This window comes from Saimiri boliviensis, chromosome 2, assembly GCF_048565385.1.
Source record: "Saimiri boliviensis isolate mSaiBol1 chromosome 2, mSaiBol1.pri, whole genome shotgun sequence".
Lineage (NCBI taxonomy): Eukaryota > Metazoa > Chordata > Mammalia > Primates > Cebidae > Saimiri > Saimiri boliviensis.
Genome location: NC_133450.1, coordinates 206133134 through 206160865, shown reverse-complemented (window position 1 = coordinate 206160865; position 27732 = coordinate 206133134). Strand labels below are relative to the sequence as shown.

At 43.3% G+C, this 27732-nt stretch overlaps 1 protein-coding gene across 3 annotated transcripts; it reads left to right on the top strand.

The window, feature by feature from the left end:
* The first annotated feature begins 91 nt into the window (after positions 1-91).
* On the top strand, positions 92-27732 carry WDR31 (WD repeat domain 31). Of its 3 annotated transcripts, XM_074395195.1 has the most exons (12): positions 92-201; positions 2023-2213; positions 4000-4152; positions 8924-9067; positions 9821-9953; positions 11278-11352; positions 17791-17935; positions 18035-18135; positions 19357-19424; positions 20431-20572; positions 22833-22995; positions 24909-27732. In XM_074395195.1, the coding sequence occupies exons 4-12, from the start codon at positions 8952-8954 to the stop codon at positions 25067-25069; spliced, it is 1104 nt and encodes a 367-aa protein (XP_074251296.1). In that variant the 5' UTR covers positions 92-201; positions 2023-2213; positions 4000-4152; positions 8924-8951; the 3' UTR covers positions 25070-27732. The 3 variants fall into 3 exon arrangements, with proteins under 3 accessions (XP_074251296.1, XP_003925263.1, XP_074251297.1); XM_003925214.3 differs by lacking the exon at positions 2023-2213; XM_074395196.1 differs by having other exon boundaries at positions 2023-4152; positions 9824-9953.

Genomic DNA, 27732 nt, shown 5'->3' with positions numbered 1-27732 from the left:
CCCAGCTTTAGGCAAGCGGAACTGCGGTTCCGCTGCCGGCGAGGGTGCCCGGAGGCTTTTCGCCCGGACTCCCGCCCTAGCGACGTGCGCCTGTTGCTAGGGGCGGAGACGCGGGAGGTCGTAGGGTTCGGAGGCTGCTCATGCCCCCGAGCTCCCGGTTCCCGCCGGCCCCAGCTCCAGCTCCCCCTCCCCAGTCCATCGGTGGGTACTGAGCCTGAGGTGGGAGAAAGGGGTGCGGCAGCATACTGGGAGCGGGGAACCCTCGCCCTTTGGCCGAAGCGAAGAGCGGTTATGAAGGCCAACTTTGGGCTGGGTGGCGCTAGGTTCATATCTTGGGGGACTTCTCTCCCCGCTTTCCACATACACATCAAAAATAAGCTTTAGGCTGGGCGCGGTGGCTCATGCCTGTAATCCTAGCTTTTTGGGAGGCCGAGGCGGTTGGATTACCTGACCTCAGGAGTTCGAGACTAGCTTGGGCAACACGGTAAAACCCCGTCTCTACTAAAATCCAAAAAATTAGTCGAGCGTGATGGCACGCGCCTGTAGTCCCAGCTACTCGGGAGGCTGAGACAGGAGAATCGCTAGAAGCCGAGATGCAGAGGTTGCAGTGAGCCGAGATCGTGCCACTACATTCCAGCCTGGGCGACAGAGTGAGACTCCACCTCAAAAAAAAAAAAAAAAAAAAAAAAAAAGCTTTAGTCGTTCCCATAATGGGCGGGGAGAGGAGCATTTGCAACCTGAAGCGACAGAAAGGAAAACTGCACACAAGTCGTCCCCAATATTTGAGGCAACCTTAAGAGTGCTGGCCTAGAACTGACTCCCTATGTGACTGTGGGCAAGACTCTCTTATTCTCTGGGCCTCAGTTTCCCCTATCTGTACCACTAGAGGGTCGGACCAGGCCAGCTTCCAGGTGTTTCTACTCATACTTTTCTTTCTTTGAGCATTGTTTTGGCAGCTAAAGATGCCTTGGTCTTCCAGGGTGTTAAGACAGAAGTGTGCAGAGGGAGATTTGGGGAGAGGGAGGGAGATAGGGTATCAGCATTTGCATAAACAGGGGACCAGGGAAATAGGGTCCAATCCACCCAGCTCTGTCCCTGTGACCTTGACCTTGAGCACATCACAGCCCTCTGAGCCCCAGTTCCTTCATGGAATAGAACAGTTGGATAGGTACTGGTGTAGATCAAGGAATGTTGCACTGGAGAGTTAAAAGATAATTCTCTGCTTTATGTTTAGGGTGGTTTAGAGTGATGACTGGATATATCCCCAAGGCCTTTGGAAAGCAGATTGGAATAGAAATAAGTGCTGGGATTCAGACTGAGACCTGGTTCCAACTAGAACCAACAGGGACATTCAGAGCCATCAGAGAGTCTATAGATTTTCCCATGTCCTCTCCAGCCTTTCTGGGTCTGTAGTCTGGGATGAAACAGGGTGACTGTTTTCTAAAGGATATGTTGTTGGCAGGTTTAAAGGACCCTTCTGTTGTTGGGTCCTTAAAAAGCGTACTACCAAGCCGATGCTTCATCTTACTATTCCATTCGTTCATTCAACAGGTATTCATTTGCCTTGCGTTCATTCTCCCAGGCTAAGGTCAAAGCAGAGATAGAAAAATGAACCGGACATTATACCTCCTCTCAAGTATATTACATGTTCATAATAAAAATAGTGGAAGATAACTTTGTAGTATTTTTATTTCTTAGTCAACTCATAAGTTACAACAACATAGACATAACCCAAATTTATATACTTTGTTTTTGAGACTTTTTAATTACCTTGCTATATAATATACCATAATGAATTCTTAGCCTCATTGGGATTAATCACTCTGATCAGAGGCCATAACTGGCTTCAGCTTTAATATCCTTTAGATTCATATATCCATTTGTATATGTTCTCTGTGTATATTTGGTATATGTGTTTAATATTCATGCATTATGAACAGTATTAATGGTGAAATTACTGTTGCCAGTATTATCACTGTTAATCTTGCAATCATGTTAGTAACCATAATTTATTTTTAACAGCTTGGCAGATTGAACCGAAGACTTTATATGCATTAGCTTTTATGGAGATGCAGTATAATATGCTGGTCAAGAACAGGGCCTCTGGAGTTGGACTGCCTGGATTCAACTTTTGGCTCTGTCACTTATTTGCAGTATAAACTTGGGCAAGCTATTTGATAGCTCTGTGCCTCACTTTTCTCATCTGCGAAATGGTCATACAGGATGAGTATCCTTTATCTGAAATGCTGGGGACCAGAAGTGTTTCAAATTTCAGATTTTAGAATATTTGCATTATATACATAGGAGTTGAGCATCCCTAATTGAAAACCTGAAATCCAAAATGCTCCAATGTGGCCAGGCACGGTGGCTCTTGCCTGTGATCCCAGCACTTTGGGAAGCCTAGGCGGGCAGATCACTTGAGGTCAGGAGTTCAAGACCAGCATGAACACATGAACAAACCTCGTCTCTACTAAAAATACAAAACTTAGCCGGGTGTGGTGGCACACACCTGTAATCACAGCTACTCAGGAGGCTGAGGCAAGATAATGACTTGAATCCAGGAAGTGGAGGTTACAGTGAGCCGAGGTTGCACCACTGCACTCCAGCCTGGGCAATTGAGCAAGATTCTGTCTTTAAAAAAAAAAAATCTAAAATGTTCCAATGAGTATTTCCTTTGAATGTTATGTCAGTGTTCAAAAAGTTTTAGATTTTGGAGGATTTTGGATTTTAGATTTTTAGATTAGATGCTCAACCTGTAGTAACAATATGTATCCTAGAGTATTGTAGAATAGATTAAATGAGTTAATAAATAGGAAACACATAGAGCAGTTCCTGGTACATTTTAAGTGCTATTTTTATCTTCACTGAAGTCAATGATAGAGTTATTATGCTATTTTACACATAGGCAAGTGAGACTTAGAGAGGTTCCAAAACTTGTCCGAGGCCACAGTAGAGCTACAATTCAGAACTAGCTCCGTCTAGTGCAGACACTAATGCATTGAATCCAATGTTGTTCTGACTATTCTGTGCTGCCTTTAATTCTCAGAATAAGCTGTACTGTCAATCAATATTTAGAATTTATTTGAATTCTTAAAATTGAGTTATTAAAATGGAAGAAACTGTTTATTCTTTGTAGACATTTATAATGGGAATTCTAGACTAGAAGTCAAGAGATTTTACTTAGTTATAATTTTGAGCAAATAATATTTCTATTCTTATTCGTTAGGTCTTTAAATAAATGGTCTTAATTATAATTTTGAGCAAATAATATTTCTACCCTTATTCTGCAGATCTTGAAATAAATAAATGGTTTATATATGGTGATTTTGAAAAGCTCTTCCATCTTGAATTCTAGTATAATTATTTAAAACAGGAGAAATTACCTTTTTCACAAAAGTGGTAAACTTTGAAGTAAGCAGTCAACTCAAGATTTTCGATGAGGCCAGGCGCGGTGGCTCAAGCCTGTAATCCCAGCACTTTGGGAGGCTGAGGCGGGTGGATCACAAGGTCAAGAGATCGAGACCATCCTGGTCAACATGGTGAAACCCCGTCTCTACTAAAAATACAAAAAATTAGCTGGACATGGTGGCGCGTGCCTGTAATCTCAGCTACTCAGGAGGCTGAGGCAGGAGAATTGCCTGAACCCAGGAGGCGGAGGCTGCGGTGAGCCGAGATCGTGCCATGGCACTCCAGCCTGGGTAACAAGAGCGAAACTCCGTCTCAAAAAAAAAAAAAAGAAAAAAGAAAAAAAGAAAAAGATTTCGATGAACAGAAGTACTGTGTTATGAGCAAAATAAAAATATTAAATGATGTATTTAAATATATTTTGCATATTTAAAATAGATATATAATTAATATTATAGTATACTTTCCTGATTTGTGGAAATGTGAGAGAGGTAATCTTGGAATTTTGTAAAATATTTCTTTGTGAGGGAAAACTATACCTAACCATCTCTTTAATAAACCAGGTCTTTATTTACCTTGCAAATCTCTTTTCAGGGCAAACATGCTTAGACAGAGAAGAGATTAACTTGAGTGGCTTTCCACTAATTACAGAGATTAACAAGTGGCTGCTTGAACTATTTTCCAAAGGATACATGTTACAAATTATTGAATAGGGCAGTTCACCAAGAAGATCGTATTGGTTTGGGGGTAAGTAACTCTAAAAGTTATCTTTTCCTTAGAATGTTCCATGAATATGCTTTACTTGAGAAGTATGGCTCTCTGACTATACCAATCAGTTTTGAGCAGAGCCAGTCCATTTATAGTACCTGCAATTTCCAGTGACCTAGATCTATGGATGGCATCTGTCATTAGTTTGATGACAATGTTGAAAAATAGGTTAGACTGGCAGATAAGAAGCCCTGCACCCTCTGTCTATCTATAAACAATATCACATCCCAAGCTTTTTGAAAACTATCCTGAATTTTGCCTCTCAGTGCATCTTGTGATCTCTTATAGAAAATTCTGGAATATTTGAAGTAGGAGGGATCTCAGATTCACCACTTCACAAGTATTGTTGTCCAGTGCTATGCAAGCCACTCGGGGTACAAAGATGAATAATGAAAGTCCTTCTCTCATTGTACACACAGTCTACTAAAAATCATTTCATCTAGTGTCCTAATTTTCTAGATCGGGAGGCTGAGGCCAGAGTGGGGAATGGAGCTGCTCAAGGACACATGGTGGGATGAGACAGGGCTCGCGGAGAGCCTAGGCCTCGTGATGCCACTCATGTTGTTTCCAATGCATTATGCTTTTCTGCATTGGTTACCTATTCTTGTCAAGAGGTCAATTCTAGCAACTTCTCAAAATGCAGGCTGAAATCCTTCTGGAAAGCTCTAGTTTTCAATGCTAATGGTATGAATGAGAATATGAAGTTGGTGCGTTTTAGCTGCTGTTCTCTCCTGTAAGCAGTTCTTCCTGTAGACAGTTCTTCCTAGAAGTAGGCTGGTCATGCCCATAAGAAACTCATCTCCTAGAACTTTTAAGCAGAACCCCAGAAGAAATGGGGACTGGGTACTCCCAGTGCCCCACATACTTCCCTCAGCTCTTTGATATCGCAGCCAGTTGCAGAGGACACTGGAGTGGTTGAGACTGTTCCCTAGTTAGGTTCCTTCAGTCCCAGTAAATGTTCATGCTGGTCACATCTTCAGGTTTCTCCTTTTTTCTGTTTCACCAGCAACTGGTATAGGAGCTATACAGATAAGGTGCTTAGGAGGCGTTTCCTGAATGAGTGGAGGAACATCTTTGAATGCATAATTCATTCTCTTTCTTTTCAGTTCCAGCCTTATTCGTTGAGGGGAATGATACAAGTAAATCTGGAAAATGTTTCATTATTCTTTTTATTCTAATATATTATATAATCCAATATTAACGTTATTTAAATTCTAAGTCACTGGCTCTCAAACATTTTGGCCTCAGAACTTCTTTTCACTCTTAAAAATTAAGGACCCCCAAAGAGGTTTTGCTTTTGTACGTTGTAGATTGGATTTGAATCCTGCTCTGCTACCATCGTTTGACATTAAAACTGAGATTGAATGCCACATGCAGGCTTTGTTAAATTTGAAAATAAATAAATGAGGCCGGGCGCTGTTGTTCACGCCTATAATCCCAGCACTTTGGGAGGCTGAGGCAGGTGGATCAGCTGAGGTCAGGAGTTTGAGACTAGCCTTGCCAAAAAATGGTGAAACCCCGTCTCTACTAAAAATAATAATAAAAAAAAAACCCACAGAGAATTAGCTGGATGTAGTGGTACATGCCTGTAGTCCCAATTACTCAGGAGGCTGAGACAGGAGAATTGCTTGAACCTAGGAGGCGGAGGTTGCAGTGAGTCAAGATCATGCCATTGCACTCCAGTCTGGGTGACAAGAGTGAAACTCCAACTCAAAAAAAAAATAAACAAAATAATTAAGTGAATTAATTAATTTTAAAAAATCAGAAATTTTAAAGACATTTGCTTGTTAATTTCAAAATAACAATTAAACCTATTGCATATTAACATAAAACATCATTTTATTAAAAATAAATATACTTTCCAAAACCAAAATATTTAGTTAGAAAAAGTGATATTGCTTTATGTTTTTGCAAATTTCTAGTGTTTGCCTTAAGCAGAAGACAATTGGACTCTGATATCTGCTTCTGAACACAGTCTATTGCAGTATATTGTTTATGTTGAGGTATAAAAAGAAAAGAAGGCCTCCACTTTGGGAGGCCAAGGCATGTATGTGGATTGCTTGAGCCCAGGAGTTGGAGATCAGCATGGGCACCATGGCAAAACCCCATCTCTACCAAAAACACAAAAAAATTAGCAGGGCATGATGGTGCAAGCCTGTAGTCCCAGCTCCCTGGGAAGCTGGGGTAGGAGTATCACCAAAGCCTGGGAGGTTGAGGGTATAGTGAGACCACACCACTGCACTCCAGCCTGAGTGATAGAGTGAGATCCTGTCTAGAAAGAAAGAAAGAAGGAAAGAGGAAAGAAAGAAAAAAGAAAGAAAGAGAGGGAGACAGAAAGAAAGAAAGAGGGAGGGAGGGAAGGAAGGAAGGAGAAGAAAGAAGGAGGAGAAAGAAGGAAAGAAAGAAAGACAGAAAGGAAGAAAGAAAGAAAGAAAGAAAGGAAAGGGAGGGAAGGAAGGAAGGAGAAGGAAGAAGAAAGTGAAAGAAGGAAAGAAAGGGAGTGAAGGAATGAGAGAAGGGTCTTACTGAGAGATGTAGATGGCAAAGGGAAGTCCTCCCAGACTCCCTGAAAGGCTCTCATGATCCATGATCCATGGATCACACTTTGAGATGTGATGGGGAATCCCCCATGATCCATGGATCACACTTCGAGAACTGCTAGTCTAAGTCATTACCTATATTGTCTCATTTAGTGCCATTATTTCTAGCATCTCATTCTTAGAACATCTATTTCATGATTCTGGCACACTGAGAGGTGCCATAGTGAAATTATTTTTTTAGAAAAACTATCCAGCAACCAAGGAAGGTTATAACCTTTGGAATAACTAAGGCTTTTATTTTTCAAGAAGCTTCAGTAGTATAAATTATTTTTTATTTTTAATTACATCCTCTTAAGATTTATTTGATTGTGACAGAGTGCACATAACATAAAATTTATGATTAGTAGCATTTAGTATATAGAGACAATGTTGTGCAACTATCATCACTGTGTAGTTCTAGAATATTTTCATCACCTCAAAAGGAAGTTCTGCCTCTTTGTTTGTGCTGCTATAAAAAAATAACTGAGAGCTGGGCCCAGTGGCTCACGCCTATAATCCCAACGCTTTGGGAGGCTGATGTGGGAGGATCACCTGAGGTTGGGAGTTCAAGAGCAGCCTGACCAACATGAAGAAACCCCGTCTCTACTAAAACTACAAAAATTAGCTGGGTGTGGTGGCTCATGCCTGTAATCCCAGCTACTCAGAAGGCTGAGGCAGGAGAACTGCTTGAACCTGGGAGGTGGAGGTTGCAGTGAGCCGAGATCAGGCCATTGCACTCCAGCCTGAGCAACAAGAACAAAACTCCGTCTCAAAAATAAAATAAAATCAATAACTGAGACTGAATAATTTACAAAGAAAAGCTGTTTATTTGGCTCACGGTTCTGCAGGCTGTAGAAAAAGCATGATGTGGGCATCTGTTTCTGGGGCGGCCTCAGGAAGCTTCCGCCATGGAAGTAGGCAGAGGAGAGCAGGCATCCCATGGCAAGAGAGGAAGGAACCAGGTGAGGGGGGAGGTGCCAGGCATTTTTAAAACAACGAGTTCTTGGCCGGGCGCGGTGGCTCAAGCCTGTAATCCCAGCACTTTGGGAGGCCAAGGCGGATGGATCACGAGGTCAAGAGATCAAGACCGTCATGGTCAACATGGTGAAACCCCGTCTCTACTAAAAATACAAAAAATTAGCTGGGCATGGTGGCGCGTGCCTGTAATCCCAGCTACTCAGGAGGCTGAGGCAGGAGAATTGCCTGAATCTAAGAGGCGGAGGCTGCGGTGAGCCGAGATCGCGCCATTGCACTTCAACCTGGGTAACAAGAGCGAAACTCCGTCTCAAAAAATAATAATAATAAAAAAAAAATAACAAAAAAATAAAACAACTAGTTCTTGTGGGAAGTAATAGAGTGAGAACTCACTGATTACCAGGGGGATGTCACCAAATCATTCATGAGGGATCTGCCCACATGACAGAAACGCCTCCAACTAAGCCCTGCCTCCAGCAGTGGGGACCTAATTTCAACATGAGATTCAGAGGGGACACATACCTAAACTATATCTGGACCATGAAGATATTCTGTATTACATTCTATCTGTACCTATTAAGTAGTCACTCTCCAATCTCTTATCCCAGCTCTTGGCAACTGCTAATCTGCTTTTTGTCTCTATAGATTTGCCACCAATGGAAATTTCATATACATAGAATATAAAATATGTAGCCTTTTGTGTCCAGCTTCTTTTGCTTAGCATGATGTTCTCAAGATTCACCCATGTTGTAGTATGTACAAGTACTTCATTCCTTTTAATGGACGAGTAATATTCTATTGTGTGGATTGACCACATGATGTTTATTCACTCATCTGTGAATATTTGAGTTGTTTTCACTTTTTGGCCACTGTGAACAGTGCTGCTGTGAACATTCGTGCACAACTTTTTGTTTGAACATCTGTTTCAGTACTTTTGGCTGTAAACCCAGGAGTAGAAGTGCTGGACCATATGGCAGTTCTGTGTTTTACTTATTAAAGGACTTCTTAGTCTTTTTTAAAATCAGTTTTGTTTTTGTGTATCTGCAACCTTAATGCCATAAGGGTGAAGTAGGGTGAGGAGGAAAATTAAAAGCATACAATTAATTCGTCTAAAAAAAGGATTTATTTTTAACATCATACTACCATTACTGTGCCTAACAAAATTAACAGTATGTATTCTTCTTTTTATTAAACAGGGAACACAACTTCCAGCAGCCAAAAGGGATGCTGCTACTCAGGTGCCAGCTGAAACCAGCTCCTCCACAGAAGGTTTCGTGTAGGTTTTGTTCCGTGATGGGGAAACTGCAAAGCAAACTCAAACACAGCACTTATAAACACAGGTACAGCAAGCCTCCCCTGGGATCCCAGGTTTTATCATGCCTCATTAAAACTCCGAGCTAAAGAAAGAGAAGGGCAAATGTTGATGACCTTCCCTGAATAGTTTAGTGTGTTTTCTTTTGGATAAGAAACAGCCAGAGCCAGGTGTGCTGTCTCACGCCTGTAATCCCAGCACTTTGGGAGCCCGATGTAGACAGATTGCTTGAGCTCAGTAGTTGGAGACCAGCCTTGGCAACACAGCAAAACCCCATCTCCACAAACAATACAAAAGTTAGCTGGGCGTAATGGCTTAAGCCTACAGTCCCAGCTACTTGGGGGACTGAGGTGGGAGAACTGCTTGCCCAGGAAGTCGAGGCTGCAGTGAGCCACGTGCGCTCCTGCACTCCAGCCTGGGAAACAGAGACTCCGTCTCAAAAGAAAGAAACAGTATTAGCTAGTGTCTGCACCCATACACAGAAGGGCCCTAAATCTTTAAGATTAATCACTAGTGTGAGCAAAGAAAGACTCCTGGCTTCTTGGCTTCAGGATTCCCCTTTATCAGATTCCAACACTTCAGTCATTCTGCACATTTTCAGAGTAAATAATACCATTGCTGACAATGTCAGTGAGTCTCCCTTCTCTTCTCCTTTTTAAATATTTCTCCTTAGTCTGGCCTGAATTGCCTTCTTAGCCCACATTCTGCTCCCCACCCCACCTCACCCCACCCCCATCCACTCCCATGCCACTGGGTCTCTCATTTTCCATACTCTTTTTAGCAGGCCTGATGAAATTATAGAAGAGAGAATTCAAACTAAAGCTTTTCAAGAGTATAGCCCAGCTCACATGGATACCGTCTTTGTCGTTGCTGCTTTGAACTCAGACCTTTGTGTCTCTGGAGGGAAAGATAAGGTGGGGTTTGCCATGTTTCCTGGGAAACGAACTTTATTACAGGGAAATGAAGATATTTTGAAAGGAAGTATAAGATTTGCATTTCTTGCAGCAGGGTTGATGAGTGTAAAAGTATGTGCTTTAGAGTTAGAAAGACTGGGTTTAAATCCCTGCTTGGCCGCTTCCCATTAGTTTGGACAAGCCTTTACATTTTTTGAGCTTCAGTCTTATCTGTCAAGTGGGAATAATAATGCTACCTCATAGGTGGTTGTACAGATTAAATCAAAGAATGGAGGTGAGATCCTTAACGCTATGCCTGGCCACCCACATGCTTTCTATAAATGGAAAAGATTATACTTCCCACTAATGCCTTCTTACACCTACGTGGAGACAGAGGAGTTAATTGTCAGCAAAAGGAACTTTCTAATCTCTTCTTTTATGCTCTCTACACTGGTATGCATCATGATTCCCCTATGGTTTTGTCCTCCTGCCTCCCATTCTCACATTTCTCTTTCGTATTTGGATCTATCATAGCACTCACAGCTGGGATACTGGTAGCACGACTGCTAATTCTTTTTGTAGTTAATAATACTAATAATTGGCCAGGGCGGTGTCTCACACCTGTAATCTCAGCACTTTGGGAGGCCAAGGCAGGTGGATCACTTGAGAACAGGAGTTAAAGACCAGCCTGGCCAATGTGGCGAAACCCCATCTCTACTAAAAATATAAAAATTAGCCGGGCATGGTGGCGCATGCCTATAATTTCAGCTACTTGGGAGGCTAAGACACAAGAATTGCTTGAACCTGGGGGGTGGAGGCTCAGGCTGGTCTCGAACTCCCAAGCTCAGTTGATCCGCCCACCTTGCCTTCCCAAAGTGCTGGGATTACAGGCATAAGGCACCGCGCCCAGCCTAAAATGGTAAAATTAAAACAAACAAACAAACAAACAAACAAACAAAAAAACACACACACACACACAACAAAAAAATATAGTACAATAGAGGAGACAAATCTAACCCTATGTGGAATTCTCCGTCAGCATCTACAACCAGAACCTCCAGTGGAATCAGTTCTTGGGGAATGTTGCCCAAACCCCAGTAAGGTTACAGCAGTGGTCCAGTGTCTGAGGGAGAGACAGAGAACAACCAGGAGGAAAGAAAAGAAACTCAAAGGAGGGGCATGTGAGGAGGGGCGGACACAACAGTAAAGGCCTAGTGCTTCAAGCATGTTCCTGAACAGAGAGGGAGTAAGTGAGAGGAGGGAAAGTAAGCTGGGTAATGAGGTGGAGGCTAGTTTCAGTTTAACAAGAATTGAGTAATGAAACTAAAATCTTGACTCTCTTCAGACAGTTGTGGCCTATAATTGGAAAACTGGAAATGTGGTGAAAAGGTTCAAAGGACATGAACATGAGATCACCAAGGTAATTGTCAAATGATTATTATGAAGGCAACTTGGAACTGAATAAAGGATAACTAATAGTTTTAGATATTAAGGGTGATTGAATTTTCGGTCTTACGGAAAAATGCAAAGGCTTCATTTGATGCTGCAAAATCCTACTCCAGGAGAAACAGAGCAAACCATTCACTTAGTTATTGTTGCAGGCCTCTCGAACACAATTTTTCTTTTGTTATTAAGCCTGTAATAGCACAGCAGTAAATAGGACACAGCTGATAACAATTCTCCCTGACCTATCCTGACTCAGTAGGGACAGTACTGAAGGCTTCACCTGTACTTACCATAGCTATAGCTAGGAAAATGACAAAATCCCTGTGCTCGGCAACCTTCTAATCTAGTTGGGGACATTTAATAAAAATTCAATAAAAGCAAAATAAAAATTAATTTGTTAAATAGCATTGCAGACTAGAGTAAGTTTCCAGCAAAAATGATAGAGAAGCCAATTTATATAATTCCTCTCTGTGAAGTCCACCTAATATATGCAAAAGTCATTTGCATACAAATGAATCAAAAATTAAGACGCACACTTCATTTATAATGAAACTAGGCATCAGCCACCATCCCATAGCATAGAATAGGATATTTGCTTGCCAGATACATTGTGTTTTGAACTATTCTGATAGAGACCACCATGCTCTAATACACTTATTCCCAGATATTTAGCAGAGTGCAGATTTCACTAAAAGGGCTGGTCCTGAATGGTCCTCCCAACAGCCTTTGTTTAGAAAGATGAGGACTAAAGACATAGATTGCTTACCAGTAAAACGAGACAGTGTAACAAAGTTGAGTTTGCTGCCATCTTGCTTCTGCTGCTTCTGGTCATCCTAAAATGCTGAAGGACTGGCCAGGCATGGTGGTTCACGCCTGTAATCCCAGTGCTTTGGGAGGCTGAGGCAGGAGGATCATCTGGGGTTGGGAATTTTTTGTTTTGTTTTTTGAGATGGAGTATCACTCTCTCTATCGTGTGATCTTGACTCACTGCAACCTCTATCTCATGGGTTCAAGCTATTCTCCAGCCTTGGCCTCCCAAGTAGCTGAGATTACAGGTGTGTGCCATGATACCCAGCTAATTTTTGTATTTTTAGTAGAGATGGGGTTTTGCTGTGTTGGCCAGGCTGGTCTCCAACCCCTGTCCTCAAGCAATCCACCCTAGGCCGGGAGTTTAAAACCAGCCTGGGACATAGCAAGACCCCATCTTGACAAAAAAATAAAAAAAAATTAGCCAGGCGTGGTGGCGCACATCTGTAGTCTCAGCTATTTGAGAGGCTGAGGTGGGAGGATTGCTTGCATCTAGGAGTTTGAGGTTTCAGTGACTATAATCACTCCACTGAGCTCCAGCCTGGGTGACAGAGTGGAAATTGTGTCTCAAAACAAACAAACAAACAAATACCACACACAAAAGAGCTGAAGGACTGAGTACTGAACAGACAAGACATAGTCAACCATCGATATTCAGGATGACAAATCAAGTTATAGTAGACCTTGGACTAAAAGGAAAGAAAATGAGACAGAATTGACTGTGTAAGTGTGTGTGCGTGTGCGCATGTGTATGTGTGTGCGTGTAATACTTGAGCCTGTATGAAGCCTTATTGGACATACTACCAAAGATTGGACTTGCCCTCATTCAAAGATGAAAAGATTAACAAGCAGAAAGGATCTAAAGTGAGGCCTATATGCCTAGATTGGCTCATGCCTGTAATCCTAGCACTTTGGGAGGCCGAGGTGGGCAGATCATGAGGTCAGGAGTTTAAGACCAGATTGGCCAACATGGTAAAACCCCATCTCTACTAAAAAATACAAAAATTAGCTGGGCATGGTGGCTTGTGCCTGTAATCCCAGGTACTTGGGACGCTGAGGTAGGAAAACTGCTTGAACCAGGACCTGGGAGGTGGAGTTCGCAATGCGCCGAGATCTTGCCAGTGCACTCCAACCTGGGCTACAGAGTGAGACTTCATCTCAAAAAAAAAAAAAAAGATATACATATAACAAGCTAATGTCAGATGAATATACACTTGAAGGAAGAACTACTCAAGAAGGAGAGACAAAATTTGATTAATACTTTTTATTCTTTATAAATTAAGAGAACATGTACTCTGTGAAACAAGAAATTGAAAAAATAAGGCAAGCCAGGTGCAGTGACTCATGCCGGTAATGCTAGCACTTTGGCAAGGCAAGGTGGGAGGATTGCTTGAGCCCAAGAGTTTGAGACCAGCCTGGGCAATATAACAAGACCCTATCTCCTCAAAAAATTTAAAAATTAGTTGGATGTCGTGGTGCACGCCTATAGTCCCAGCTACTCAGGAAGCTGATATGGGAAGATCACTTGAGCCCAGGAAGTTGAGGCCACAGTGAGGTGTGATCATTTCACTGTACTCCAGCCTTGGTGACAGAGCAAGATCTTGTCTCAAAAAAAAGTAAGACAGTAGAAGAATTATCTGGGAGAGAAAAGATTTGAGGAAAAATATTATTAAAAAGTAAAAATTGGCCATGCAGGGTAGCTCATTCCTATAATCCCAGCACTTTGGGAGGCTGAGGCAGGAGGATTGCTGAGTGACATAGCGAGGCCCAGTCAGAAAGAAAGAGAGAGGGGGGAGAGAGAGAGAAAGAAGAGAAAGAGAGAAAGAAAAGAAAGGAAGGAAGGAAGGAGAAAGACAATAAAGACAGACATAAAGAAAAAGAGAAAGAAGAGAGGAAGGAAGGAAGGAAGGAAGGAGGGAAGGAAGGACAGAAGGAGGGAAGGAAGGAAGGAGGGAAGGAAAGAAAGATCTTTATGTGGGGAGAATGCTGTTCATATGTAAAGTCAATGGAAGAACATTCTTTGTCTTTTTGTTTGTTTTTGAGATGAAGTCTTGCTTTGTCACCAGGCTGGAGTGCAGTGATGGATGCGATCTTGGCTCACTGCAGCCTCTGTCTCCCGAGTTCAAGCAATTTCCTGCCTCAGCCTCCCAAGTAGCTGGGACTACAGGCGTGCACCACCATACCCAGCTAATTTTTGTATTTTTAGTAGAGACAGGGTTTCACGATGTTGGCCAGGATGTTCTTGATCTCTTGACCTCCCAAAGTGCTGGGATTACAGACATAAGCCACAGTGCCCAGCCTAGAAAGGCATTCTTAAATTTGTAAAATCTTGCCATATGTAAAGCATTCCTCAATAATGTAATTGAAGGTATATTATTAAAGAATGTGAATGAATGATGAATAATAAAGCCAAAGAATATTAAAGAAGTTGCAAACGGAATTCACTGTATGAGGCTTCAATCCAATTAAACACGGAATTATGTCTAAAGAATTGCCAAAACTAGGGTTATGAAATGAAATGTAATTGTTTTAATTATTTAAAAAAATTATATGCATAAAATGCAAAATAATAATATGATAATAGACTGGATAAAAATCCAAGAGAGTACCTACAAATGTGGGAATGAGCCAGAAGTAATATAATTGTGCTAATTAAAGAAAAAAATTTTTTTTCTGTTTTCTTTCTGAAGTTAATAAATTGAGAATATAATTTTAAGGTTATTAATACATATATAGAGGTGCAATGAGAAGAATTTAAATTATGTATTCTTTACATTAAAAATATAAAGAGAGAGAAAAATAAATCAAAAATATACAGTTTGGCTGGGTGCAGTGGCTCACGCCTGTAATTCTAGCACTTTGGGAGGCCGAGGTGGGTGGATCACCTGAGGTCAGGAGTTCAAGACCAGCCTGGCCATGATGGTGAAACCCCATCTTTTTTTCAAAAAAAAAAAAAAAAAATATATATATATATATATATATATATATATATATATACAGTTTTATAGAAAGAGAAGACAATGAAAATGACAAAGTGTTTTTCAAAAACTAACAGAAAAGATGGAAGAAACAAGACAAACTTATATATGATAGCAATAAATATAATCGGGATAAATTTTTTTTTTTTTTTAAGAGATGGGGTTGCTCCGTGTTGGCCAGGCTGGTCTCAAACTCCTGATCTCAGGTGATCCGCCCACCTCGGCCTCCCAAAGTGCTGAGATTACAGGCATGAGCCACCACACCTGGCCTAAATTTACTTATTGAAAAGTACTCTTACTGAGTTAAAAACTAAAGCCACCTGTACATTGTTTAAAAGAGACATACCTAGATGGGGCATGGTGGCTCACACCTGTAATCCCAGCACTTTGGGAGGCCAAGGTGGGCAGATCACTTGAGGTCAGGAGTTCAAGACCAGCCTGGCCAACATGGCGAAACCCCAGCTCTACTAAAAATAAAAAAAAAAGAATTAGCCAAGCAGAGTGGCACGTGCCTGTAATCCCAGCTACTAGGGAGGCTGAGGCAGGATAACTGCTTGAACCTGGGAGGCAGAGGTTGCAGTGAGCAGAGATCATGCCATTGCACTCCAGCCTGGGCCACAGAGTGAGACTGTGTCTCAGTAAATAAATAAATAAGTAAATGACACATATCTAATGCAAAGCAGCTTAAAGATTGAAAGTAAAACAGTAAGTAAAGATAGAACAGATATTTGTACACCCATATTAATAGCAGCATTGGTTACAATAGCCAAAAGCTGGAAACAACCCAAATGTCCTTTGACAGATTCATGGATAAACAAAATGTGGTAATATACATACAATGGGCTATTTTCAGCCTTAAAAAGGAATGAAATAGGCCAGGCACAGTGGCTCATGCTTGTAATCCCAGCATTGTGGGAGGCCGAGGCAGGCAAATCACTTGAGCCCAGCAGTTCGAGGCCAGCCTGAGCAACATGGCAAAACCCTGTCTCTACAGAAAATACAAAAATTAGCCAGGCATGGTGGCGCATGCTTATAATCCCAGCTATTCAGGAGGCCGAGGCAAGTGGATTGCTGGAGCCCGTGAACTGGAAGATTCAGTGAACTGAGACCAGGTCACTGCACTCCAGTCTGAGTGACAGAGCAAGAACCTGTCTCAAAAAAAAAAAAAAAAAAAAAAAAAAAGGAATGAAATTCTGATACGTGTTACAAGATGGATGAACCTTGAAAATGAAAACATTATGCTAAGTAAGAGGCAGACACAAAAGGACAAATATCATATGATTCCACTTATATGAGGTACCTAGAATAGTCAAGTCCATAGAAACAGAAAGCAGAATAATGGTGGGTGCAGTGGCTGCGGGGAGAGGGAAATGGGGAGTAATCGTTTAAAGGGTATAGAGTTTCAGTGTGGAATGATGAAAAAGTTCTAGAGGTGATGGTGGTGATGGTTGCACAACAATGAATGTACTTGTTGCCACTGAGCTATACACTTAAAAATGGTTAAAATGGCAAGTTTTATGTATATTTTACCACAATTTAAAAAAAGAAACACAAGGGAAGAGATCAGAACAGGAAAAACAGGTGAGCAAAGATGTATCAGGCAAATGTAAACAAATAGAGCAGGCGTTGGGATGATAACAATATCAAGCAAAGTTGTATTCAAGGTAAAAAGCATGAAATGGAACAGGTTCACTTCAAATTCATCATAAGCACAACAGCATCACCTGTCATAACAGTACAGTACCCGTTTTTAGGGTGTGGTGATGATCAAGTGCAAAAGGAATCCCACAGGAGGAAGTTCTATACGAAGCCCAAGAGGAGGACATCCCCACTAAGGTGACATGATCTGAGGAGGCAAGATTTTTTTTTTTTTTTTTTTTTTGAGACCAAGTCTCACTCTGTCACCCAGGCTGTAGTGTAGGGGTGTGATCTCAGCTCACTACCACCTCTGCCTCCTGTATTCAAGCAATTATTCTGCCTCAGTCTCCTGAGTAGCTGGGACTACAGGTGCATGCCACCACACTCAGCAAAATTTTGTATTTTTTGTAGAGATGGGGTTTCAGAGGAGGCAAGATTTTTAACCTTACCCCAAAGGACAGGAGGAATACTGCTACATAAAGTAAAAGGTAGCACAACATTGAAAAAGGTGGAAATTCAGACTGGCCCATGCTTTACATTCATAGATTTCAAGCTTATGTATTACCCTTTTAAGAAGTGTGGGGGGGGGCGCTGGGCGCAGTGGCTCATGCCTGCAATCCCAGGACTTTGGGAAGCCAAGGTGGGTGGATCACCTGAGGTCAGGAGTTCAAGACCAGCCTGGCCAACATGGTGAAACTCCATCTCTACTGAAAATATAAAAATTAGCCAGGCGTGGTGGTGCATGCCTGTAATCCTAGCTACCTGGGAGGCTGAGGCAGGAGAATTGCTTGAACCTGGGAGGCAGAGGCTGCAGTGAGCCAAGATCGTGCCACTGTACTCCAGCCTGGGTGACAGAGCGAGACCCTGTCTCAAATAAATGAAGTGTGTGTGGGGAGGGAGTTATGCAGACCCATCTTTCCCCCAATTTAAAGTCCAGTCCAATTAGCACACTAGAGCTATTTCAGTTTTGTTGTTTTTTCCCTGAGTAGGTGTCCTGTATTCCCAAATCCAGCCAGTTCTTCAGCGCCTCTCGTGACAGGATGGTCATGATGTGGGACTTGCACGGTGCCTCGCAACCAAGGCAGCAACTCTGTGGTCATTCCATGGTGGTCACTGGATTGGCTGTGAGTCCAGGTAAAACAAAGTGGAGCTCTTCCCAACACCTTTGTACTTTCTGAAAAGCCCTGTTCAGGTCCCTACTCACAGGCTGTCTTCTCACCATTGTTTCCAAAGACTCATCACAGCTGTGCACTGGCTCCCGGGACAACACCCTGCTTCTGTGGGATGTGGTGACAGGACAGACTGTGGAAAGAGCATCTGTCTCCAGGAACGTGGTATGAACTCAAACTTGGTACAGAACAGGGCAGCAGGAAGGAGCATGGGGTAAAGGAAAGGCCCCGGTGGAGGTGGGGGGAAGAGATCAGGAGGCCCACGGGCAGGAATTAGAGCATGGGTCCCGATTGCTGTCCCCTAACCTGATTCGAGACCCCGGCCTCTCGGGGTTATTAGATTAGATGGCCCCTTGAGTCTTCTGCTCCAGACAATGATTTTGCTCACTTATATTGGAATTTAAGAAGGTGTCATTATTTCTTTTGTTATTCCATTTCTTCTGTGGGCCAGACAGTGTGCTAGGAACAGGTTTAGTGACCAAGGACATAGTTCCTGTCTTCTAGGAGCTCACAGCTTATGCTTATTGTATGTTCATATGTATAGCATCATGAAGTAAGCATTACCTTTTGCTTTATGTAGAATTTGCATTGCTTTTGAAGGACCCATTGTTTTCTAGTAGCAGACTGGTATAAACTGCAGAACCTTTGGAGTCAGTCATACCCAGGTTGAAATCATGGATCTATTACTTATGAGCTATGTTATCTCAAGGAAGTTACTTAATCTCTTAAAGTGTCTGTGTCTTCCTTTATAAAATGGGGAGTGTTCTATTACCTCCTAAGGTTCTTCAGAGGCTGAATTGAGATAATAGATGTGAAATACCTGTCAATGTACCTGACCCATAGTAAATGTTCTTTAGTGGTCATCAAATTTCAGTCCCAGACATTCTTTCTAATTTTGAAGACCACTGCCAATGGTCAGATCTGCTTGCCCCATACCCTCTATATTAGTGGAGGTTACTGGAAGAAAAGAGAATCCTGTTATTTTGGAAACTTTTATGCCTGTCCAGAAGGGGCCTGCAGGGTAAAGGGAAACATGAATGCTCTTCCTGATCCCCATGAGGTGTTGGGGCTAGAGTTTCAGTGAGCCCACCTTACAACAGGGGCTGGTTAGCTGCCACACAGCTGGGGTTTCAGGCACTCTAAGGGTGTCCGTATGTATTTTGGTGCATACAACTGGCCCAGCTGCTACCTTGCTGCTGATAACCTAAGAGATGCAGGTAGAGCATGACTGATAGGTATCTGCAAAATGTAAGATCCCTGTAAATGAATTTGCTAGTTCAGAATCCTTGAGAAGAGGCACAGTGATGCTAGTTAGCACATTTGACAGGAATTACAGCAGAGGAATGACTTGGTGTGGAGAAGCTCTGAACATTTTGCTTTTTCTAGGTCACTCACCTGTGCTGGGTCCCCAGAGAACCATACATACTACAGACCTCTGAAGATAAAACCCTCAGGTGGGCTTACTGAGCAGCAGTGAAAGTGTTTCTGGTGAGGTTTGTGGCTCCCATGTATACATGGCTCCGTTCCCACGCTGCTTCTCCACATGACTGCCCTTCCCAGAGCCTTCTTTTTCTCTGAACTTCACTGGTGCTCAGGCCTCTCTGCTCTGGCCCCATGGATCATTAAGGTAGAGATTAGATGCCACGAGATCAGGCCAGGTAAAAGCCTCTGTTCTGGATGGTTTCAAAGCATCTGATTCGGCCAGCTCCTGCTGTGTGAACGTGTTCAGATTAACCCCAGAATCAGTCACTTGCTTGTTACACCCTGTCGGGCTGCCTGGCTCTCCTTGCTTCTTCTGCATGGCTCCTGGTGTTCTCAGTCACCCAGCCCTCAGCTGAAGCCCTCCCTGGGGAAGCCGGATTGAAATCAGCATCAGGGGAGTCAGTAAAGTCAACAGTTCTTAGACCAGAGAGCACAACGAGAAACTTTGGTTATCAGAAGAGATTCTCCTTAGAGAATGGTAGGAATGGGATAAAGAGGGAAAAATGAAATAAGAAGCGAAACAAAACCCTCCCCAGTGGACCCCATAGCCAAGGTTGGCCATGACCCGTATGTAAATCTTTTGTAACTGATTCTGAATGATGACTGATCTTCCATATCATAATAAATGTCTTTTTAAAAATTTAAGTCACAGACACAGAAATATCCTTTTGTCCATGGAAAGCAGTGTCTCAAAGGACCAAATTAACAAACTGACTTGTACAATTAAGATGCTTGGTCTCAATTTCTATTAACTGATCTCAAAATAGAACTCAGATGTCATTCAATTTGGTTACTTCCTGCCAGCTTTAGAATCTCAGAGACTGATCTGGTTCATGCTGCTGTTTTTAGGCAAATCATGCCATTCCAATCTGACTGGCTTACGCAGCAAAGAGCCAAGACTTTTATGGTAGTGGGACAGTACAGATGTATTTCAGCCACATTTACTACAAGCTAATTTCCTGCCTTAATCTCTTTCAGATTATGGGACAGTCGGGGGCTGCAGGTAGCTCATATGTTTCCTGCAAAGCAGCACATTCAAACCTACTGTGAAGTCAGCTTGGATGGACACAAGTGTATCTCCTGCAGCAATGGCTTTGGAGGAGAAGGCTGTGAAGCCACGGTAGGAGACTGTGTGGGGTCCAGGTATCTGGTTGCTGATGAATAGGTCGCTTACTGTGTCGCTGCGCTATACAGGCAGGCTCTACTAATGGCTCAGGCCTCTTTCAAAGGCATACTCTGAGTGATCCTTTACATTCCATGTGCTTCATTTAAGAAACATTCTGGCCAGGCACGGTGGCTCACACCTGTAATCCCAGCACTTTGGGAGATCAAGGTGGGTGGATCATGAGGTCAGGAGATTAAGACCAGCCTGACCAATATGATGAAACCCAGTCTCTACTAAAAATACAAAATTAGCCAGGCATTGTGGCACGTGCCTGTAATGCTAGCTACTTGGGAGGCTAAGATAGGAAAATTGCTTGAACCAGTGAGTCGGAGGCTGCAGTGGGCTGAGATCGTGCCATTACACTCCAGCCTGGGTGACAGAGCGAAACTCCATCTCAAAAAGAAAAAAAAAAAATCATACAGGAGGCCAAGGCGGAGGATTACTTGAGCCTAGGAGTTTGAGACCAGCTTGGGAAGCAGAGCAAGAACCTGTCTCTATAAAAATAAAATAAAAAGTTAGCTGGGCATGGTGGCATGCGCCTTTAGTCCAAGCTATTCAGAGGCTGAGGTGGGAGGATCCATTGAGCCAAAGAGTTTGAGGCCAGACTGGGCAACAAGAGAGATCCCATCTCTTTTAAAAAAAAAAAAAAAGAAAGAAAGGAAGAAAGAAACATTCATCAAACTGGGCCCTCTGAATTGGTAGTAGGAAAGAAGGAATGGGATGAGAGTCAAGATAGAGAAGAGCTAAACACAGAACGAGCCTGCTGATGTCTCTACTCCAGAGACATCAGCAGAGCTTGCAGAGGGGAGGGACTGTTTGAAGAACCAAATTTATTCCCATTATACACATGGCCACAGTAAAGGAAGCTCAAGGTTTTTAGGAAATTTGGAGCTCCAGTGTTGGTCCAGGGCCATCCCTCACTCATATGCCTTCCTTGCAGTTAATTTTGGGGTAGATTGCCTAGGCTCCTCCAATGTACCTTAGATTCATAATTGTAGAATATCCATTAAAAGGCTTATCTAGTATTCAAATAGAACAATTATAGCTCCTTTTTTTTTTTTGAGTCGAAGTCTCGCTCTGTTGCCAGGCTGGAGGGCAGTGGTGCGATCTTGGCTTACTACAACCCCCATCTCCGGGTTCAAGTGATTCTCCTGCCTCAGCCTCCTAAGTAGCTGATATTACAGGTACACACCACCACACCTGGCTAATTTTTGTATTTTTAGTAGAGACAAGGTTTCACCATGTTGGCCAGAATGGTTTCGATCTCTTGACCTCATGATCTGCCCACCTCAGCCTCCCTAAGTGCTGGGATTACAGGTGTGAGCCACCTCTCATGGCCTATGGCTCCCATTTTATCGAACATTTCTTGTGTGTTGGGCACCAGGCCGAGCACATTACATGTATTATCTCATTTAATCCTTAAAAACAACCCCATGAGTTAGGTACTACTATAATTCCCATTTTACAGACAAGGAAATAGAGGCATGGCAAGTTGACATCTCTCACACAAGACCGCATCCCTAGTAAATGGTAGATTGGGGTGTCGCAGCCTTTGAATGTAGCATCTCTTTCATAAGTGAAACATTTCCAGCTCCTACAGCTATTCCCTGGATAACATGCTGTCCAGTAACTTCATTATCTTTTTGGACAGAATTCAATTTGCTCTCCTCCCTGAACATTATTCTCCAGCTGTGGTCTGATCTGTGTCAATGAGAGTGGGACTGGCAGCACTGGCTGGCACTTCCCTCTTGTAGACACTAGTCTTCACACACCAAGGGTCAGCATCTAGGCATTAAATCAGAATGTCTCCACCTAGATGTACTTATACCTATGGGGTACCTTTAACCACGGGGTCCCCACAGGAAACACAGATGTCAAGAGGTTGAAATAAGGCAGCTGTTGAATTTCCATGAAAGCAAACAACCCCATACTGTTCCATCATGCTGTAGGACTGGGAGCTTTGAATTTTCGAACCATTAAAGAGGCAAAAATTCTTCTGACACATTCTTAACCAGGGTCGTTTGAGACATAGTTGAGGCTTAAAATAATCACTGGATGGATGGGTTGTTGGGTCTGTGGATGGATGAAGATAAGGGGTAGCTACATGAGCAGGTAAGTGGAGGGAAGAGGTGCATTGTGGGAGTGGGGGTAGATGGATATTCATGGATGAAGCTAGACAAGTAAGTATGAGCTGGGCCATGTCATTACTTTGCAGTTGTGGGACCTGCGACAGACTCGAAACAGAATATGTGAGTATAGGGGGCATTTCCAGACTGTTTCATCCTGTGTCTTTCTACCAAGAGCATCGGCCTTGATGCCTTTAATTGCTACCTCATCGCATGATTGCAAGGTGAAGATATGGAACCAAGATACTGGAGGTAAGAAGCCTGCTGTCAGTTATCCTCAAAAGATACATGAAGTCCTGAAGCCTTCTTTAAAACTCCTTCTTCCCGTTGCTCAGCATTACAAAGCCACCCATCTTTTGCCACTGTCCAGGCCCATTGTTAAGAGGTGATGTCAAGATGCTATCCCCATGTATCCCCTGGTACCATGTCGTATAGACTCATTCCTGAGAACTCAAGTAGATTTGGCTCTTACATTCTTTCTAACTGAAGTTCCTCATGACATTTTAATTTGTGACACTCAGAATATCTGGAAAAGAGAACAAGAATTGCCACTTTTGAAGTCTTCTTTTAAGGACTAAAATGAAAGCCTCAGCTCTTGGTGGGGGTAAGGACAGTTTCAGAAAGTCTCTGCCCTGTTTTGATTCTGTAGCTGAAGTTTAAGAACTCGGGGGCCGGGCGCAGTGGCTCACGCCTGTAATCCCAGCACTTTGGGAGGCCAAGGCAGGTGGATCACAAGGTCAAGAGATCGAGACCATTCTGGTCAACATGGTGAAACCCCGTCTCCACAAAAAAATACAAAAAATTAGCTGGGCATGGTGGCGCGTGCCTGTAATCCCAGCTACTCAGGAGGCTGAGGCAGGAGAATTGCCTGAACCCAGGAGGTGGAGGTTGCGGTGAGCCGAGATCACGCCATTGCACTCCAGCCTGGGTAACGAGCGAAACTCCATCTAAAAAAAAAAAAAAAAAAAGAACTTGGTAAGCTCATAACATTTCAAAACATCAGAGAAAAAGATGTCTTATGCAACTGAACTCCCCAGAGTCCTGGATCTGCTGGAGCCAGCTCTTGCTGGCCGATTGTTAAATATTCAGGATTTTTATGAGCTGACTTTTAAACCTTTGGTAGCCTGAAATTTTATCATGGTGGAGGTATTTATACCATTAAAATTGACAAGTGCTGTGAATCAGTAGTGGTGGTGATTTTTCTTCCTGGAATCTGGTTTACCAGCACCCCACTGCCTCCATCTATTCTGTCCTGGACACTGGGTTCTGCCACAGACAGAAATAGCTTGACTTAAAGAACTTTAAACCAAATCTCTCCTACAGCAGTCTTCTAGAACTCAGCTCCTCTCAGGGGAGACAGGGTAGTTCCCTCAGAGAAAAGAGGCGGGACCATGTCTTGTGGCCAATCTGCAAACAGCTGTGGCCACAAGTCGAACTTCCATAGTCAGGACAGCCTGCTGTACCCTTACCTGGAGTGGCTTCTCCAGGCACCCAGGTGTAACAGTTGCATGAGGAGAAAAAGCAGATGTTTTAGACTTAATGATCATAAACCTGACGAAGCAGAATGAGGTCTGAAAGTGTTGACCTGGCCAAGTGGCTCAGCTTCTCTGCCCACGAGGCATGTGCCTGTAGTTCTTAGAGGAGTGGCCTCCAAGATGCAGATGGAGGGAGACTGGGTCAGCTGAAACCCCCAAAGACTGCCTCTCAGGCTCCCCCATTACCCTTCATCTCCAAGACATCAAGACCCCAGGAAGCCAGCAGCTAAAGATCAGTATCCTTGTATTTCTTTCCCTGCCTGGGCCCTGCTTGGTTCTCTGGCAGGGAACTGAGGGCATCTTTGTAACATGTCCTTAGCCATGAGACCCCGATTGTCTGAACATACTTTTTGGTGATGATATGCATCCTGTTTGGTCCATGTGCCATTTTCTACCATTGAAGTCATGGGGTTGGCCCAAGTTCTGACCTCCCTGGTATGCTTTCCTCAGAAGAAGTGGGGCCTCTCTCATACAGGTTAGATATGTACAGAAAATGCTTCATTTCCTCGCACTTCTCATGAAGACATCACATTTCATGATGCTACACTCTTGGCCTACACTTGATCTTAGCCAAAAGGCCGAGAAGCGATCACTCTTGGCCTAATCTGCCGGTTCCGCTTTTCCCCCCAGCCTGCCTTTTCACCTTGTCTCTGGATGGATCCGGACCCTTGACTTCTCTGGCTGTTGGTGATGCCATCTCCTTACTATGTGCAAGTTTTAACAGAGGAATTCACTTACTTGGAGTGGACCACAGCCAAGGGCTGGAACTGCAGGAAGTGGCAGCTTTCTGAGGCCAAGAGACACTCCCTGGACAATATCAAACCATGGCCCCTCCTCAGCGTGGCTTTGTGTCTTTCCCTGTTATCTTGCGGGGAGCGTGATATAGGGCTGGTATTCTTGGCTTAGGTTCATTTAGAAGATATATCAGTGTTGTAAGTCAAATAATTTAAGTCCGGTAATTCAAAATCAGGTATAGAGTCCAGAAATATGGACTAAAGTTCTCTAAGTTAAGTACAAATGCAACTTTGTAGTGAACTTTCAGGACTACTCTTCAGAAAAAGTTTATTGCTCAGAATGATGACCTGTAAGTGTAAAGAGTGGCAGGCCTCTGTGAAAGTCAGAAAAGGGCTCGAGCCTCCGGAACTGATCCTTTCTGAGTCTTTATGAAAGAAAAAAGGCAGCGAGGAGACAGACTGTTTTGGTTACCTAAAAAATAAAGGAGATGGGAAAGAACAGTTTAGCTCCATAGAGGAGACAGATTATAGACAATGAGATTAAGCTCCAGTCACTGCTCCTCAGCAATGTGAAGAATCAAAGTAAGAGCAAGAAAGTGAAAGCTTTGACTTCTATTCAAAGTGGCAGCGGAGTTGAGGGGGGAGAGGGGGACGGTACGCTTCTAGCCCAAAGCTACTGAGCGTGTGTGAAAATCAGACCTGAGATGGCTTGAAGCAGCCAAGAACCACATGGGCATTGGCCAGAGTTATAGGAGTTAGCACACCTGTTCTACAGATGAGAAAACATTGAGATTCAAAGATCAAGGCCAAAAATATCTCACTTGCAATTTTAATATTTTTATTTGGATTTATATAAATGAAACATATAATATATATATATATTTGGAATGGCCAGAGTGAGGCAAAGGGGATCTCTGAAATAACATTAGAACATATAGGAAAAACGAGGTGGGCAGATCACTTGAGGTCAGGAGTTTTTTGAAACCAGCCTGGCTAACATGGTGAAACACCATTTCTACTAAAAAATACAAAAATTAGCCGGTGTAGTGGTATGTGCCTGTAGTCCCAGCTACTGAGGTCGTGCCACCGCACTCCAGCCTGTGTGATAGAGTGAAACCTTGTCTTGGGGCGGGGGTGGGGGGTGGCAGGGAGGAAACATACAGGAAAAAGGAAAGGGATGGAGTTAACTCTGCCCCAGATATTAAGCCCCCTTCAGTGAGGAGGGACAAGGTGCTCAGGCCTGCCTGTGTGGCCCCCAGGAGTCAGTCCTCAGCCTCGTGCTCACAGGCCCATTTTCCTCCAGGGAAAATGAAGTCCTTCCTGCCTTCAGAGATTCCCACACATAAGGCACATGAGGTCTGGAGATCCCCTTTCTGACAAGTCCCAGCCAAAGAAAGATTTTGCATTTGTCTTCTCTGGCCTCTGCATGTCTCTGATACCAGTGGCTGACAGCCCCCTTCCTTGTTCCCTCTCTTGGTGTGATCATGGCTAACTGCAGCCTTGGTCACCAGGGCTTAATCAATCCTTCCTTCTTAGCCTCCCAAGTAGCTGGGACTGCAGGCATGCGCCACCATACCTGGCTAATTTGTGTGTGTGTGTGTTTTTGTAGAGGTGGGTTTTTGCCATGTTCGGGCCGATCTCAAACTCTTGGGCTCAGGTGATCCATCTGTCTTGGAGCCCCCTTAAGTGTTGAGATTACAGGCATGAGCCACCGCATCCAACTGAGAGTCTGTTCTTAAGCTAGTACAAAGAGTCATATCGGACTGAGAATCTCCACTTCTCCATTTAGCTGGATGATCTTGGGCAAGTTATAAAATCTTTTTTCTCTTCACTTTATAACATGGGGCTCATGATCATACCTTGCCACGGTGCTGTTCCGAAGATGGACATAGCTACTTTAAATGCCAGGAAAGGTGGTAGGCACTGACAAATGGTAGCCATAGTTATTTATTGTCCTCCCTGTCCAAACTGAACGTTCCCTTTTCCTTGTGAAACATGGACTATTCCTTCGTCCATTCTTCGATCTTCTCCTCTAACACTTTACTCATTGTTTCACGCTCCTTTGATTCCTTGTTATGGATCTTTCAACTCTGGAAAGGCAAAGGGGTAGTGGGAGAGGAAGGTATGTCGCTGAGCATCTACAGAGGGCTGAATACATTTATTCTCATTTGTTATTCCCAGTATTCCTGTATTATTTCCATTTCACAGATGAGGAAGCCGACTCTAGAGACATGCAGTACTTTGCCCAAAGTTACACACATATTAAGTGTAACACCATAGAGTGTGGTGGCGCATGCCTATAGTCCCAGCTACTCGGTATGAATCTGAGTCTGCCTGACTCAAAGCCCAAACACTTTCCTTTGTAGCCTTTTGTGAAGTTTGCATGATGTCACAAAGTCATAGACCATGACATTGTTTGTATCTTCAAGACCAGTTTTTAACTTTCCAGCTCCAAGTAGATCCCCTGCCCAAGTGCCTAGGGGCAGTAGACAGCTGTCTCAGGGACGGTCCTAGCATGTGCTGGATTATTAGTGCTGCAGCTGACCCTTTTTCCCAGAGGGGAGAGAGGCAAGTCAGAAAGTCCACGGGAATGAGTTGGGAGGGGGTCCCAGGGAAGGGGGACAGGCTGCCAGGAGAAGGAAAGTACATGTGAGAAAATAGTAGGGCTCTGATGAGTTAGTAGGGTCCTGTTACCAATAAAGTTATTTCCACAAACTGTA